Source organism: Mixophyes fleayi, chromosome 1 (assembly GCF_038048845.1).
Source record: "Mixophyes fleayi isolate aMixFle1 chromosome 1, aMixFle1.hap1, whole genome shotgun sequence".
In the NCBI taxonomy this organism is placed as follows: Eukaryota; Metazoa; Chordata; class Amphibia; order Anura; family Limnodynastidae; genus Mixophyes; species Mixophyes fleayi.
This window is the reverse complement of record NC_134402.1, coordinates 335,225,345-335,244,338: the sequence shown is the minus strand read 5'-3', so window position 1 is coordinate 335,244,338 and position 18,994 is coordinate 335,225,345. Positions and strand designations below refer to the sequence as shown.

Below are 18,994 nucleotides of genomic sequence, written 5' to 3'. Positions count from 1 at the left end.
TTTTGACAATGACAGCTCTTTGCAAATTGATAAAGTCTTTTTTTAAAAAATAAAAAAATACATCTCACTCTTTCATCAGATTGCTGCTTTAAATATCTGTGTGATGCTCGTTGAACTGATCAGTGAATTTCCCAGTGCTCAGCTATAAAACTTGCCAACATTTGTATATAAATTCAAGGGATACTTTATGCATGTGCTATTGTATTCACTGAACATGGTTACAATGCCAGACGTTTACACTGAATAGGATCAAAAACACACTGCATTTAATAAACAGAATAAGAGAAGAAAACATTGTACATTTGATTAGTATGGAAAAGTAAGCACTTTGGCAGGAACAAATATTTTACAGGTACAAATCTCTGTTCCTAGAAATAAGTGACAGTAGCCGGAACAGTAACTATGCAGAACCACCACTAGAAGGCACTAGGAACACAACTCAGCCCAGGAGTGAGGGCAGTGACTGGATGAGGCTGCATCGGACATTTTGCTTCTGGGAAAAAAAACATTTCAGAAATCCTTACAGGGGAGCATAGATGTGGTTATTAGAGCAGTCCTGATATATACACTAAACAAGGTCACAGTAACATTGCGGTCTGCGGGTCCTGGGTTAAACAAGCCTTTCTAAATAGAGCTAACAGCGCTACTGAGCTCTGGCAAAAGAAGAGCTAGGCGAGCCCGGGCATATACATACACATCTCCCTTGGACGTCCCGGAAGTGAGCTCACATAGTTCATATTGTGTTTGAATTTAATGGCGGTAAGAAGGGGGTCTTCGGTGAGTAATTAATGCAATTAGTGTTGTGTACGATCATGACATGTATTTACGTGCATGCGTGTGGTGTGGGGGACTGGAGATACCTTTATAATATGAAGGTCGGTGCAGGAGGCTGGCTGTCAAGTTTGGGATGTTGTCTCTCAGAGGATCAGTTTCTTTTGAAGTGTATGCTCTGTGTAATCCTCGATATCCTTGTGTAAATGTTTACTATGTACTATGTTTAATATGTTTAACTGAATTTTTATTGAATAATATTTAATAAATGTCTGTGCATTACCCAGTATTGTTTTTTTTTTTTTTTTTTTACATCCCCTGTAATGATTTCTGAAATGTTTGTTTCCAATATTAAAGTGCTACCGAATATATTTGTGCTATATAAATAAATGTCAATGAACATAGAATAGAATTCCTCAATAGTTAATGGTCATCTTCTAATTTTGGGGTTTAATATTTTTCTAACCTGCACTTTACTGTTTGTGTACAAGTGCATTTTTGGGACATACTAAAAGGAATGACAGCTTCAGTCTGCTAAAAGGAATGCCAATAGACTTCTATGATAGCAAATTGAAATTTTTATGTATATTTTTAAAAATCTTATACTTCTTAATTATATCTTCAACACACTTATTGCTAAGGTACTTGATCATGTTTTACATGTGGAATGACATGGAATGACAGCTGTTTTATATGCCATGTTAATGCAGAAATATCAGTAAAAACTTGAATTTCTCCCAAAAAACACCCCTATTTCTCCCACATCCCCTAATCCCACACACTAATCCCTTTTGCATATGCGCTCACCCACACCTGTACCCCACCACACAAATCTCATAATGTGGAATGACAGTTGTTTTATACGCCATGTCAATGCAAAAATGTCAAAACAATTGCTCTTCTGTCATGGTAAACACCCCTATTTCTTCCACATCCCCTAATCCCACACACTAATCCCTTTGCATATACACTCCCCCACATCTATACCCCACTACATTACTACAATTTGCACAGGTACATCAGAGTCATGAAAAGTCCCTAATAAAAAAACATTTATTGGGTCAGACAGTCAGTAGTATTATATTACACTTGGGTAAGGGGTCTTATCTAAAGTAAGCACTACATGAGTTAATCCTGTTCACGAAAACATGGCTTGTACAGTTAATATCAGTAGGTTACCATTGATGTAATTTGCAGCTCTGTTTGCATTACATTGCAATATTTTCAAAAAAGAGAGCCTCATGTTGTACTTGAGATAATATAACCTTAATCTAGCATTTTAAAAACCACAAGTCTAAATATGTTCTGTCTCCTGATGTGGAACTACAAATCCAAGCATGTGGGCAGGTCATGCCATGGAATTATCGTAAAGTTTAGGATAAACTTTATAAATGTACATATAACTTGCTACTATGTTAATATGTAATTTAAAGTGTAAGAGACCTATGACTCTGATGTATAATATTAACTGTACAAGCCATGTTTTCATAAACTGGATTAAAGCTAGGTACACACTACACAGTTTTCATCCAATAATCGGCTAAATCAGCCGACATGTGACCGCTCGTTCAAAAGTCGGGTCAGTGTGTGCAGTGACACGATGGTGGAAAATGGACGATTGTCGCCTCATTTGGTTGGTCGTACCGTTTAATATTTTCGTTCCAATCTTGTTTCCGCTGTGTAGTGTGTATAAACTTCCGACCGATCCACAACAGTGAGTAGGAAATTACAGTCATTGCTCACGACAACATGGCTGTAAAAAGTCGCTAAAGGGATGTCCGCTCTTCCCTTTATCGTCCTAAACAAGGCTAGTGTGTATGCAGTCCATGGACGGAGTGATCGTAACATCGGTCGCATGTAAAATCGCTCGGCATAAAAAGTTGGTTGAAATTTCTGTAGTGTGTACCCAGCTTAACTCATGTAGTGCTTACTTTAGATAAGATCAAGTGTAATATAATCCCACTGACTGTCTGACCCAAGAAATTTTATTTATAAGGGTCTTTTCATGACTCTGATGTCCCTATGCATAATGCTGTACATGACTCCGATTTGTTATCTATTGTTTGATACTTTTTTTATTACTGTGCAAATAAATAAAAAATATTGATTATAAATAAAATAATTATGTAATTCATATCAACATGGACCATCTTTAGGTGTTGACTTTTTAAGACCCCCCCCATGACATTACATTTTCTCTATTATCTATTGAGATTTCATATAAGTAACATCGCTAATGTTGCCTCTGTCTAAGCTGTACTTTTTACTGCACCTATAATCCATAACTGCCAGAGGAGTGGCGGTGTCATGCCAAGGGGCATGCCTGGTGCTTTTGACGCACTTGAATGCTCTACAACCCCCTTATTCCATAATTTCTGCAAGATATACCTCCTGAATGTCAGGACTGTGTCGAATGGCTGGCAAGTCTTCTAAAATTACAGGACAGTTATGAGATTTATTTTAAAAAATTCATGTTAACCAGGGATTTTTTTTTACACTTTTAATTTTTGCAAAAACCAATAAGTATACATGTGAGGATTTTAGAAGTTCAGATTCAGAAGTCCCATTCAAATCTTTATGTGTTTCTTAAAAAAGAAAAATACATTTGATCATGGTCAGAAGATCACCTTTACGAAACTGATAAGCATAAGATTCTGGGGCCACCTAATTACTTTCTATCATTTTGCTGTGCTCAGAGTTTACCTCTACACTTCACTTTACTCTACAGAAGTGGTTAGTGTGCATCTACACACTCACTCAGTGTAACTGAAGGGAGACCTCAACTCTGGAAAAGGTAGATGCTTATTATAATTCACTTCACAGCATTGGAGATACAGTAGACCTTATATAGCTTATTTCAATTTTTTTTTTTTAAAAAAAAAAAAAAAAAAAGACCAACAATGATCTAATTTAACTGAAGACTGTATGTATCATGTCTTATTCTGAAAATGCTTATTTGTATGGTCAACATACAGACTTATCAATCACAAAAGCATTCCAGATACTTTGTAAAACAGACTTGAATGAAAAACAAATTATCTCACTACCACCTATACAACCAAAGGGAGGAGAAGTGTTTCTGTACTTGCCCTCTTCTTCTGACCATGATCAGAAATGTGACTTTCGTTTTGATCAGTATAGATGGGTATTGAAAGGTTCAAATTTTCATGCTAATCGCCCAAATCCTCCCATTGTACTGAAGAGATACTTCTATTTAAAGGACCCAAAAGGAAAAAAGAGACTCCCTTCATGGCTTTCGTAAACATGTATATTGCGGGAATGCAGAGAATCAAAAAAGCTTTTCATTTTACATTATTTGGGAGATGAAACACTGTTCCATCCTTCTTGCCATGGAAATAGCAAAAATACAGGTACCAAGAAGCCATTTACTGCCACAGTGAAAAGTGATATCAAAGAGTCTGTTGAAGTTATTTAAATTTGAACATAATTTTTTTTAAATTATCTGGAGCGGTGATCTCAGACACGAATTGGTGAAAGTAGTTGATCCTGCTGCTGCTGGACAAATTAGTATTGGTTTTATATGCTGCCAGGTCTGAACTTTGCCTGGCTCAGACTGTTCATGGATTGTTGCCTTTCTTATCCATTTCGTCTGGATCTAACCATTCTCTGGATGGCCACCGGTAATAACGTTTCAACTGGATATTGACCATTTATGGTTTGCTGCGAACTAGACAGCTTCTTAAACAACAAAACTTATTCCAGAATTGTGTGAGCACCTGCATTTCCGTGTATTTTATTCCTTTTACGATACTAACTATTGTCTCCAATATATTCCTGTGTCATTCAGAAGGCATATAAAACAACTGTCATTCCATAGTAATTGTCCGTCATTCCACACTATGAGACTTGTGTGGTGGGATACAGATATGGGGAGCGCATACGCAAAGGGATTAGTGTGTGGGATTAGGGGATGTGGGAGAAATAGGGGTGTTTACTATGACAGAAGAGCAATTGTTTTGAAATTTGTGACATGGCGTATAAAACAGCTGTCATTCCATGGTAATCGGCCCTCACTCCATGTCATTCCACATGTAAAACATGACCAAGTACCTTAGCAATAAGTGTGTTGAATATATATTTAAGAAGTATAAGATTTTTTAAAATATACATAAAATTTCAATGTGCTATCATAGAAGTCTATTGGCATTCCTTTTTTTTTACGCATTTTCTGAGCAAAATAACCCTGGGATTTTATTAAAATATTGGCAACTGTGATGTCATTACCTGTCCTGTGCAGTGGCATGCAACCGATTGTCAGCTGTTTGAGTGATGGTATATGGCTGCTTGGAAGGAGAGGGAAATGAGTGATGTTGTAGGCAGGCTATTCCTATCTTGCAACAGTAGTAACTGGGATATAGCTTGTGGAGGACCAGAGCTGGGGACACCTATTGCATTGGAACTGCCCATCAGCATTCCCTGTCTTGGGGTCCGCATGAAGTGTCTCCAGCTCTCAGAACCACATACAAGGGGTAAGATGTAAGGACACTGACTAACTATCTGTATCTAATGTAGTCAAAATTTGTAATTTCAGAAATGTTGAAATTCAAGGTTGGAACCCGCGGCGCAACAGATACTTTATCTTCAGAGCCCATCACCAGTAGGGCTACACGACTTAACAACTTTTTCCAGGTGCAAGCTTTACCTTATCTCTGTAGAGTCTTCTACTGTTTGTAAGAGGTTAATGCCAAACTGGAATTTGCCCTGGATCTGTTAGTTGGCTGGCCAGTGCAACGAGAATAATTTCATGCCTAAGTAATACATGTCACAGGGAGTTACTGTGATGTTTCTCTGACTTGTACTTTTTCGTTGCAACATGGTATTCTAGTACTGCGTGCTTTCTTCTCTGATGAATCCTCAATTTACGGCTGTGCTAAGAGGCTGAAATGTGTACAGGACATATGTAGAGGATATTGCACTAGATTACCATGTGAAGCTTTAAGGGAAAATAAATGTTTTGATAAATGTGCTCAGAACCAACATCTTAAGTTAATAGACCCTTTGGAGTGGGAAGTCCCATGATTATAGTGTATATAATGTGCAGAATTTAATCTCCTGGAATTTGAATAAGTGTCACATAGGCATACTGCCCTGTTATTAAAGCATTAAAATAAAAATCCATTCACAATGCAAACACAAAAACAATAGCTGAGAAAAAAAGTAAACAAGTTGGATGTATGACCTTTATTTCATATATAAAGGTGAGCTTAACACCATAATCTTCCTATAGCAGTGTGACAGGAGCCCTACATCACTACTCTGCGCTATTGGGGACAAGCTCTCTCCTCTAACTCTGTGTGTTGTTTGTTCCCCTACTCATTACATGGCTCTGTCCTTTCGTCACACGGTCACTGAAATGGACAGGCCCCTGTCTCTCCCATAGAATCAGCATTATCATCTCCTGTTGTCAACATTCTGATGATCTCATAGTGACTAATACAGATGGTATGCATGGGCAAGTATTAGATTATAGAATATAAAAAGATTCTTAGACCTTGGTCGAACGCACCTTAAAAATGAAAATACATTCAATATCTGGTAAATACTAGCTTTCAAAACTGATTAAAGTTTTGCATATAACAAGGCCTATATCTGGAAGATTCACTGGTGACTTGGTTCACATTCAGCTATTAAATCATTAAGCTCAAATTTCTTCCTCCTCCTTTAATAAACTTACATTGCCAGCAGTACAGTGACATAAATTAAGGCAAAAAGTATGATGCTGCTCACAGTCAACAAGGAAAGTAGTAAGACAAAAGGCGTAAGTGCATGTCTTAAGGAATGGACCAACCAGAATATAGGTTTGCCGTTAAGGCCACATAACTGGTTTCCTTATGATGAATAAATGCTTAAGTGAACACATGTTTCTGGATGATCTGCAAGAATAGGTAAATAAGATATATAAGTGAATAGGATGTGTTCTGTAGATAGAAGAGAAAGACAAACGAGTGCACACCAGATCAAATGACAGGGAAGCAATCAAATGTGATGAGCTTCCCAGAAGAGGTTTGTTTTGAGAGACCCCTTAAAACATATTAGGTTAGGGCACATTGGATAGAGCGAGGGAGCGCATACTAAAGTACAGTCATGGCCAAAAGTTTTGAGAATGACACAAGTGTTTTTAGAAACTTTGCTGCTTCAGTATACTGAAGCAAAATTACAAGCATTTCATAAGCGCCAAAGGCTTTTATTGACAATTACACTAAGTTTATGCAAAGAGTCAATATTTGCAGTGTTGACCCTTCTTTTTGAAGACCTCTGCAATTCGCCCTGGCATGCTGTCAATCAACTTCTGGGCCACATACTGACTGATGGCCGTCCGTTCTTGTCTAATCAATGCTTGGAGTTTGTCAGAATTTGTGGGTTTTTGTTTGTCCATCTGCCTCATGGCCAGGGAACACCCCAGACCTTAATTGAGAACTTGTGGTCAATCCTCAAGAGGCGGATGGTCAAACAAAATCCCACAAATTATGACAAACTCCTAGCATTGATTAGGCAAGAATGAGCGGCCATCAGTCAGTATGTGGCCCAGAACTTGATTGACAGCATGACAGGGAGAATTGCAGATGTCTTCAAAAAGAAGAGTCAACCCTGCAAAGTATTGACTCTTTGCATACATTTAATATAATTGTCAGTAAAAACCTTTGCCACTTATGAAATACTTGTATAGTTACTTCAGTATACCATAGCAACATCGGAGGTAAGACTTTCTGACGCGTTTCATCCCACCAATGTCGTACATCATTAGCAGCTTTTCCAATCTAAAGAATTTTTGTGTTATGTGGGACTCTAATTGGGGAGTCCCTGCAGAGGAAGTCAGATCCAATGATAAAAGATAAAAAATGGTCTCTCCTAGAGAGTCTATTCTTAATACAAGAAAATTCTGTCATAATGACAAAGCTGAAACGCGTCAGCAAGTCTTACCTCCGAATGCCAAAGATTTGAAAGAACATCAGCACATTCTGTTGCCTATGCGCCTAATAGGAACTAGTCTTCTGGGAACCAATTCATTTCAATTGTTTCTGTTTGGACTGAATACGGGTGCACACCCACAAGACACATGACCGCTTCATTATTGGGACTTACTGCGTGTGATTCAGTGGAGGATCTGTGAGTTTATCACCCATTTTTCTATCCAGAGTCTCTTGCCTTATGTTTTGTTGCATGTTTCTGTATTGTTAACATATGTTCACTATCTCTCCCTGATTGTAAAGTGATATCAAATATTTTACTGATATCTGAACAGGATAATAACAAGAACAACTTAATTGAATAGTAGACTTTTTTTTCATAGTTTGAATGAAATTAACCCACTACATTTTCCATCAGTGGAATAAGTATCATACATAAATGGTCATTGTTGCATTGTGTACAAACATTGTATTGGAGGAAACATCCTGGTTATGGTGATGAAAACAAGAAAGAATCATATATTCTTTCATAGAGAAACTGCTCTCTTGCCCCTCATACAATGAAATCACATTTAATTAAATTTAATGTCCTGTACTTAATATACATACAAAATATGTGGAAGATGATGTGTATTGCTTAATATATTTGTTAAAGCTTATTTCAAACAAGTAGTTTTGTAACATCACATTGGCTTTTACAGGACTAAGGCAAAATACCCATTGGGTATTGTCAAATCTTTGTGTTGTACATGTCTTCTTACTAGCGTTAAAAAAATAATTTTAAGTGTTCTCGAGGCATTTATGCATGTTTTATGCAGTTGGTAGCTTGATGCTTAAAACAATAGTTTCCAATATCAGGCTCGTTTATATGTGATTTAGAAGTGTTTAAAAAGCATGTAAATTCTCCAGTACAGATCCTGATCTTAAAGACACTGCCATGAAGCAAAATGTTTTGTACACATTATGCTTTTAAATATAGGTAGTGTGTTGTATTCAATGTTACAAACATAAAATGTAAAAAAAATTCTCTCAGCTTTAATGATTCAAATTTGTGTATGTCTGCAGGTGCGATGTGTCTCTAATAGAGCCAGTAACAGCAATTAAGTAGCTAATTAATAATAAGCAGCTATTTTTTGCAGCACAGTCTAAAATGATAAGCTATTGAGACTGGTAGTGATCAAAATTTGGTTGTTAGGTTTGATAACGGATTGATCATAGATGGTCCAGGCCTATTGAACAGATCTGCTTGTTTGGCCTAGTCCAGTGGATTCCAACCTTTTTCAGCTCAAGGCACCCTTAAGCCAGAACAATTACCAAGTAGTCCCCTGCCTTGCTTACCACAGGCCCTGGCCGAAGCACCCCAAGGAGCCTAGGCACACAGTTTGGGAACCACTCTCCTAGTCCATTGGGCCCATATAAGTTAGTCAATTACCACATTAAGATGCATTCAATGGGTCTGGGAAAGTTTTTTAGCATTCATAAGTGGACTTTGAACATTTGAATATTATTATTTAGAAACCACATAACCCTGCCACACTGAGAGTAAAAACAAAGACCAAATTGGGCATCTTGAAAAATAGTCATAACTTCAGCTTCATTTATTTCTTTATGGTTATTTCATCAATAGAACAATACACTGTATATGCAATATTTACTCAAAGGAAACTTCTCATTGTATAAATATTTAAAACTCGCCTCCTATGTGCCACAAATGCTGGACATACCCACAACAACTATTTAATGATAAAATCAAGGAAAATAATAAACACACCTTCTCCACACTTTGGATGATCTGAATTAAATGAAATTCTGCTCAATACAAGGATTAGGAACCAGATTTGGCATTGAAGCTGAGACAGTAGACTGTGGCTACATAGTGCAACAGATGATCTCCTAAAAATGTTTTCGGGTGATATTGCTTGCATTTTAGATTTTATTTCTTATCATGCTGTGTCTTCATTTCCAGGGAAAATCATCAGGCCAATTTAGTTTTCATCAACAACAACTGTTGGCTCTAAGCAGGGAAGGACTTCTAGATTCCTTATTTGTTCTCTTTGAAGAATGCAACAACCCACCATTGCTGAAGATTAAACATGTATCTAACTTTGTCAAAAAATGTAAGTTTCTTTCAGCTACATGTACAATAAAGTAAATTTTTTTTTAAAGTACTTTTTGACAATTGAATCTTTGTTTATGTGTAGTCAGTCCAATATGTTGAGCAAATAATATAAAATATGATTTATATCATCTTTACGACCTTAGTAAATTCTAGAGATGGTGAAAACTATTAGTTAAATCATTGCTATGTCCCAGATTCAACATGAAGAGTGTATGCAGTAGCAGTTACTACATTTGAAATAGCTTAGACAATCTATTTATAAGCATCCTCCAGATTTGTATAACGAATAGCATCATGGCCCTGTCTAATATATTTCTTTCTAGATTCTGACACTGTGGCAGAGTTACGAGAGCTGCAGCCCAGTGTGAAGGATTTTGAAGTGAAGAATGTGGTTGGTCGAGGTCACTTTGCAGACGTACATGTAGTTAAAGAGAAGCTTACTGGGGACATCTTTGCTATGAAAGTGATGAAAAAGAGAGCACTACTAGCACAGCAGCAGGTACGTAGTATTTCTGTTAAGGGAAATAAGTTTTGTGTTTTGCTCCAAGTCAGTGGTCCAACAATATTGTTAACTTTAATTTTGCCTGTCATAATTCCACAATGTCTGTGGGCTTCCATTGCATATCTTGTACTTGCTATGTATGTAGGGAAGTGTATGCTTGGCAGCACGGTGGCTATGTGGTTAGCACTTCTGCCTTACATCATTGGGGTAATGTGTTCAATTCCCGACCATGGCCTTATCTGGGAGGAGTTTGTATGTTCTCCCTGTGTTTGCGTGGGTTTCCTCTGGGTGCTTCGGATTCCTCCCACACTCCAAAAACATACTGGTAGGTTAATTGGCTGCTAACAAATTGACCCTAGTCTGTGTGTCTGTCTGTGTGTGTGTGTGTGTTAGGGAATTTAGACTAAGCCCCAATGGGGCAGGGACTGATGTGAGTGAGTTCTCTGTACAACGCTGCGGAATTAGTGGCGCTATATAAATAAATGGTAATAATAATATACTTAGACTCTATAGAAATTAAAAGTTTTTGAAACATCAACAAAAGAAAGTACTTAACGCTTATTTAATTATCCTTGACTCTTAATATAAGGCAATACTGGCAATTTTGGCCTGTGATCACTCACATGAGATATGATCATTACTGTAAAAATTGTAGCCACCTGTTCCCCATGGGGCAGTCTACACCTGTAGCACTGGCCTGCAATAGTCAGAAAATGTTGTAGCATGCTGCAGTCATTCGCGAACGTTGCTTGACGTTTAATCGATCTTGCATGCAAGCAATCACAAGTCAAAATTTATTTGTAAAGCCTTAGCTCTTAGATTGCATTGTTTAACATGCCAAAGTACAAAGATGGAAACTTAAGGAATTTTATATAAACAATTTAGAGATCTGAACTTTGTTCATAATAAAGTGTGTTTTGATACTGAATTGTACCAGTGAGACAGGAGCCTCCATTACTCCTTTGTGCTGTTGGGGACCCTGCTCCTTCTCTCAGTCGGAGGCTTCTTGATTGCCTTTATTACCCCTCTCACATCATAGCTCTGTCCTCACTAATCATACACAACAATCCACAAGATCAGCATAATCATCTCCTGCAATAAATTGCGGCTGTGAAAATTTGGATCTAATTGGATCCAGGTTGTTCTCTCTCCTCCCTCTTAAAAAATGAGTACATATGGATAAGCCTGTGATAAAGACTGATAGCAAAAATGCTGTTGTGACTTATCTTAATACGTTTAAAGTGCTGCAACTAAGGAAACATGGCATTATTGAATAGCCATGATGAAATCTGTAGCAATAACATTTGAGATTATAGCATTTCTAGAAGTGTTTAAAGCTCCTTTCTTCTTTTTTGACACTTGGCCTGTTAATAGTTTCTCTTGCTGCGTGTAATGATTAGGTTCAGAAGACCACACATATTTTGTTTCAGGCAATCGCACGATGTAACGTAATGTACAAGTGTAAAAACTGTTTAATCTCTTTTAGAGAGCCCTGAATGTATTGTGAATGTGTTTACTGCTTCCACTCAGCAGTATAGGTTCCATTGACTAGAATGTTTTGCTTCAAGTCATGAAGGTCAAAAGTGAAATTGAGCTGGGGTACATATTAGTTGGTGCCGAGAGTTACGTACTAAATTGTGTACTTGTAGAAACAAACTTCCAATTGCTCCTATTTATGTGATCATTTACTGTGTATTACTGTCCTATGTTCAGGTTTCTTTTTTTGAAGAAGAGCGAAGTATTTTATGTAGTCACAGCAGCCCTTGGATACCCACATTACAATATGCCTTCCAAGACAGGGAGCACCTTTATCTGGTGAGTAGTATTTGTTGGGTAACGATACACTATACTATTGTTACAATGACCCATTAATAGGTGTTTGTTGCATACAGTTACCCAACTGCAAATTTGTTACTATATTTTTACATGGAAAAGTATAATCCAAAGAGTAAATCTTATTAAACAATGTATTGCCTATTAAAATGAAAAACCATGTTTCATATCCGGTTATATAGGATTATACAGAAAAGCAATCAATCCTGACATGTAAAAGTAATAAAACATGACTTGGAATGCATAGAACCGCTACATTTCTTCTAGATGCGATGAGCATGTACATTCCATCCCCTTTTTTGAAACCTTACATGGTGTATGAGGCACTTCTCGGAATCATATGGATAACGGTGTGGACATTCCGCAGGTTATGCAGTACCAGCCAGGAGGTGACCTGCTCTCCTTATTGAATCGTTATGATGAACAATTTGACGAAAGTATGGCCCAGTTTTATCTGGCAGAAATAGTGCTCGCAATTCATAGTGTTCATCTGTTGGGCTACGTACACAGGTAAGTTGAAATGGTAAATGCCATTTTAACCATCTGCACTATTGAGACTTTAGCCATCCCATTGTCTGCTGGAACACTTTTTATTGAGTTTGAGATCTGCTCTAGAGACATTTTCTTAAACATATAACATTGCTTTTTCTAAACCTGCATACATCAATGTTTGATGAAGGGTCAAACCTGTGTTAGCTTTTTGTAGCAATATTTGAAATGATTTTATTGAAGTTTTCTTTGCCGTTTCTTGGACAAATGATTGTTGTTAGCAGGTAGCGAACAGTTGAACTTGGTGGACTGTCTAGTGTTTATTATCCTAATAACATAAAAGTTGTACCTTAGTAGTGGTCAACCAAAGTTTCGTCTGTTGCTGACATTAAATATAGGACAAACAAGGGGTGCTACACGGAGCACTAACTTTTGCAATATACTTGATGATGGAGAAATATAGTGTACTGGTACTCGTAAAGATGACAGAGTAAAGGCCATCTATAGCCTTCTAGTGAATGCAGTCATTTTGTGGGCTCCTTAATATTTGTAAGGATAGAGCTAGGAACCAGTGCCTTAGTCATGCCTTATTAATATGTCATTTATTTTATAAATGAACTGTTATATCTCTGTGATATCACCAGTACCTAGTTAAATGATAGACTGCATTCTCATGAATACTGTTTCAGCCCACACAGTCTCCTTTGTGTGTAGGTGCCAGGTACTCTTTTTAGTCTGTGGTGAACTTGGATTTGTCACATGGATAATTTCAGTTGTGACAGGTTCCAAAGACTGGGTATATGCAAATAAAACACAAGGTAGGGCACTCTCTGCTTGTATAGTTTGTACTAATGAAGAGGTTGGCAGCATGAATAGCAAGTATTCTGCTGGCCTAGATCCACATTCATAAGAAATCAGTCTATAAAGCTCATGACTGATAAATACCAGTTTGTTAGGAAGTTATTTTATATTATGTGTTTGACACATCTTTACTGTACATTTTGATTCGAGAGCTTAATACATTGTAAGTAGCAGTACCAAATGATAATTGCTACATATAGTATCTGTTAATTTTTTTTTAAAAAAATATTTTAATCAATTTTCTATGGTTACCACGTCTAAGTATATAATTTTTCCCTTGTTGCTATCCAAAAGATGTATGTGTTGCCTGGTTCTATGAAAAACATATGTTTTCTTTTAACTTTTTTAGAAAGAATTTCAACCATTCTGAGTAGTTTTTGTGCACAAGACTGACAGCTAGGGACCATACGCATGATTGAATTCCCAGGTTACAGTCAAAGACCCTCTGGTTGTGGTAGTACGTCCTTAACACATTTCTCGTCGATTGCTTTCCTCAGGACAAAGATATAGCGAATACATTTTTTGGGCTTTAGTCAGCAGATCAAAGGGGGCAAAGAAATCAAAGATGGTTGAATTTGGGAAGTTATTTTTAATATTGTTGTGCTTGTGGGTAGTTGGTTAACCAACTGGTAATTGGTTCTGTCAGACTTTGTCCTTGGAGACTTATCGAAAACAGAAAAACTATTACCAAGGCTTGGGTGAAAGCAAGTTTCTTTTTATTTTCTATTATCCGTAATAGGATGCCTGAACTCAAAAAGATCAGCCACACCCAATATGACAACTATGCAATGTTATATACCTATCACAGGACCTACATCAGCAAAATGATTCATCACACCACTGATTAAAGCATCTATGCTTCCTCCTCTCTTTGGAGGTCAACAGAAAATTAATCTTATCTCAAAAATAAGCAATTTATGTAAAGGAATGTACTGGTACATGCAGACCCAGTTTTATGCAAGTCAGCAAAAACATTTAATGAAAACTACATTTTGATTTGATTTTAAAACCATTTATGTTTCAACTATCTTGTCTATCCTACAGCCATTTTTCTTTCATCCAGCTATTTTACTATCACAACTTTAACAGAATAGTTGAACTTCTGTATGTACTATACAAATACCTTGGTATTCAGATTTTTTTCCCCAGCATGTCTTGTATAAGAGTGAACACAGCCTCAGTTTTTCAGTTTAATGCCTGCCTAGTAACATTGCTAAAAAGTGAATAGGAATAGGTAAATTGTGTATGTGGTCCTTAAAGCTGGGGGTCATTTGCCACAATTTGCATGGCACAGCACAAGACTATTTGCATAATTCTTGCTATTTTTACAAGTTTCCACGCACATAACTCAGTGTTCTCGCCAGAAAATGTTGCCAGCCGAGTAGCATTAAGAAGTAGCTGGGTTGGGGCAGTGTAATACTTCGCAATGATAATAATAAAAAATGTTGAAGGTTATTGCCAACACTTATATTGTTTATAAAATCTCTTATGGTTATTAAACAAAAAACAAATAACTTCTAGTCGCGCAAATGTATGGTGATTCTTTAGAAAACTGGATTCTTTTCATTTTTACATGCTTTCTATTATTTTGTTAATTACGTTGTTCTCGGTTGAGATGGTTTATTAATCTGATCTCTGTTTATTAAAACATGATATTATCTATAATATGTTAACTAATTTTTTACGTTATATATACACTTCACTTGTTTGCTGAACGGTCCTTATAACAAATAACGTGGGATATTAGTCCTATTTAGGGCTGTCTTCTTGTCTGATAATGAAATAATTTCTGTTTAAGTCTAAATGTGTGTTTTTTTACATTTTATTCCAATAATATATCAGTCCATTGACATCATGTGAATCACTGGCTGTCAACTATACCACTGTAGATGTTTTGAAATCGGCCACAATGTAGTTTAAATATCTCCATTTTAGTTCACTGAACTCTTTGTTCGTTTGGGCTTATATACTTATGTTTTCATCTGAAGAAATCGCTTGTTAGTGATGAAACTCATTAGGAAAAACATTTAATCATTCATCTACTGGTGCACTGTGTAAAGACGCCATCGATCGCATCCCCGTACTACTGGAGTAGGTCTGTTTTTTGGTTAAAATATTGCACCTGCTACTATCAGGATTCACAATCTTTATATTTTAGACTGACAGAAAACTGTCTGCGGACGCAAGTAGTGGATAAGAACAGGACACTTGCCATCCAACTGCTAGTATTTGGTCTCAGCTGTCTGAACATATTTGAAGTAATATTTATGCTAGTATATTGGCGCTGGTTATCAGTGGTGTACTTTAGCAATGGCATTGTTCTGACCTGTCCCAGTTGTGTGGGAAAGCTTGTCCTTGATATAATCATCTAAAGACGACCAAATGTGTTGTTTAATATCACCTTCATTGGATCTGGCGTTCCTTACACAATTTATATAATAAAAACATATTTTGGACATCTTTTTTTCTATGAGACTTCGCATGCTAGCCATGGAAACTTACATTTAAGACATGATGGCATATTATGTGAGACCTTTGTATGCTTTATTTAGCACGGTTACATAGATGCTTTAGTTTGTATCCTTTTATATTTGGGGCATCTAAAGGTGATATGATATTGATTTTTTTTTTTTTTAGAATGTTGATAGGTATTTAATTTGGTAATTTAGACCAAATGTATTCATTCATTGAGCTTAGGTAGAGTGCGTGTCTCTACCTAATTCTTTATAAAGACTCTGGTGGTTATTGCCCGCTTGCTAGCTGGACTGGACACGCTTACATTTTTTTTAATTAGAATTAATTATGTGGTTTTTATGTGTGGCTGTGCAGCCCCTGCCTGGTCTGACTGCCAGGACTGGTCAGACTGGTGGACTAGCCCCATCTGCTGGCTGCAGTGCTCACACAGTGCCTATTATAATAGGACAAACAGTGGTGCTGGATGGCTGGGACTGTGCTGGACAACTCAGGAATAAGAAGTTCTGAGAACACTACTCGCTGCATACCAACACTCTGTGCACGTCTGCAGTCTCTCATTCTCTGCACAGAAGTGTTCCCGCCTTCCAATCTCATTGTAACATCATACTGACAGAGTGGGAGGAATCTTTGGTGTTTGTCACAGTAACACAGGCACATCGCAACTCAGATATTCATTGTCTGATTCCCAGAGCCAGATGGCAAGTAAAAACAGCCGGGTGGAGCGCCCAGGAAATGGTTCTGGGGCGAGCACTCTAACTGCATGTCATTTTCTGTATGTATCTACTCTGTTGTTTTGCAGAACTTTGGAATTAGGGAATAGGACTTTATATTTCTATGGGCTTCGTCCTGAGCAGCAAAATATCTTCACACTTAGCAGCATTTCCTCCTTAATTTGTAACTTTTCAATTGTTATCCTAAATAATTTTTGCTTCAATGTAGCTTAATTCATAAAAGTAAGGAGACATTGTTAATTTTTAACAAAGTAAAATATTTAAACTTCCTTTTTTCCCCTTTTAATTATCTTTCTGATGGCAGACTTTTCAGTCTCAGTTACGGGTGTGAAAAACGCTCTGTTACTATGTAAAGTCAAGCACTTCTTCAAATATACATAATCTCCACCACTTCTAGCTCCTTTTTATGTCTCTTGTTTTTGCAGTTATGACTTATCTTTATTCCTAGCCCAGGACTGAACAAACCCTGGTTTCTACAGTGACTGTAATATACCCTGCAAGCGAAAATGTCCCTCTTTCTGTATGCAACACTCCATCCAGTACATAGCAGCTTGCTCTCACTGCACAGAGTTTCATAATGCTGTGCTAATACTGCTCTCAGTGCCTCGCTTAGGTTGAGATCTATGAAAGGTTGATTTTTATTCCTAGGTAAAATTGCCATAAATCATTAATAACGCCCCCAATCGTTTTTTTTCTAATTCAGGCTATTTTTACTCTGCTGAGCAAAACTGCAGTTTTTGCCATTCATTTAAATAGGCAATGCATTTCAATGGTTGCAGAAAGCCCATTGAAATGCATTGCTCATAGATATGAATTTGAAACACTCAGCTCCAATTAAGACTTGGGGGTATATTTACTAGACTGCGGGTTTGAAAAAGTGGAGATGTTGCCTATAGCAACCAATCAGATTCGAGGTTTCATTTATTTAGTGCATTCTACAAAATGAAACCTAGAATCTGATTGGTTGCTATAGGTAACATCTCCACTTTTTCAAACCCGCCGTTTAGTAAATCTAGCCCTTAAAGTTGAGGCCATCTGACCAGCTGCATTTGACAGGTGTCAGGAGTTTTGAAATTAGAAAAATCTATTAAGTTCAGAGGCATGAGAATAGACTGCAACTGAGGTAAAGCAGCTGTATCCTGAAAATGAAACATCTGCCGTTCTCTTAGTTGTGGGTTTTGTCTTGTGGAGCTGCAGCCTACATATATTGGAGCCACCAGTTTTGCCTATGCAGTCAATCAATTTTCTACCAGTGGCTTCACCAATGCATTACCTAATATTCATGAAGCCTGACTTATATTAATGAGGTACAGGTTCCTAGGAAATAGTCTACATTCTGAATTACATTTGTCTACTGATTCATAGGGGCCATCTTTCCTATTTGTTGGTTACAGATCCACTGTAATTAAATACTAAGGCATCTGCTTATACGCGTTTGGTAAATTGTCTCACTGGGGAATTTTTGTGCTTGTATATAGAAAGAGTAAATACTGTGGAACATAGATATTAGCTGTCACTTGTCCTCTATTGATATTACTATGAAATCCTCCTGCACCCCTACTTTGCATGGTATTGACTGGTGTTATCTGCACTCAAGTTTAGTGACTTCAAATGTTGCAGTGTTGTCTTTTCATTTATGTTTAATGTGTTGCTGCCATGTTTCCTGATAAGCCTCTGGTCTTCTTCTGCAATGTTACAGAACATTGCAGAATTTTGCCAATGGTAACTACACTAGATTAGACTGCTTTAAATGTATGTGTCAAATGTAACCTCTTATGTATACATTACATGTTCTGAATGTGGCCTAGTACTTTAGTCATTTGAGGAACACCTTTTTATCTGTGTGTGTATGTTAGGGAATTTAGACTGTAAGCTCCAATGGGGCAGGGACTGATGTGAATTAGTTCTCTGTACAGCGCTGCGGAATCGGTGGCGCTATATAAATAAATAGTGATGATGACCTGCATTTCTTTTTGCTACATATCCACATTAGTAGGCTTTTTGTAAGATGTATGCTTGTTCCATCAGTTTACATCTTCTGACCTGTGGACTTCTGACACTAAACAGAGTCATCTGGTTTTTATTAGAATGCAAGGACTTGGCTTTATTGTTACTCTCTAAAAATGATATATATATATATATATATATATATATATATATATATATATATATATATATATAGAAATGCACACCGCACTAGCAATAGAAAAGGTTTTTAATAAATATCCTTATTTTTTAACAGTATTTTTATAGAGCCTTATTTCTTACGTTTGCATACATATTA

General features: G+C 37.0%; 1 protein-coding gene across 1 annotated transcript in view; it reads left to right on the top strand.

The window, feature by feature from the left end:
- Window positions 1–726: 726 nt before the first annotated feature.
- The window catches only part of CIT (citron rho-interacting serine/threonine kinase), a 122,336-nt gene continuing 104,068 nt past the window's right edge, over window positions 727–18,994 (top strand). The window contains exons 1-6 of the mRNA XM_075214796.1: window positions 727–777; window positions 5,324–5,421; window positions 9,667–9,817; window positions 10,143–10,318; window positions 12,035–12,136; window positions 12,522–12,664. Coding sequence (XP_075070897.1) covers window positions 5,326–5,421; window positions 9,667–9,817; window positions 10,143–10,318; window positions 12,035–12,136; window positions 12,522–12,664 — 668 coding nt within the window. The 5' untranslated portion in view covers window positions 727–777; window positions 5,324–5,325. The remainder of the gene's footprint in view (window positions 778–5,323; window positions 5,422–9,666; window positions 9,818–10,142; window positions 10,319–12,034; window positions 12,137–12,521; window positions 12,665–18,994) is intronic.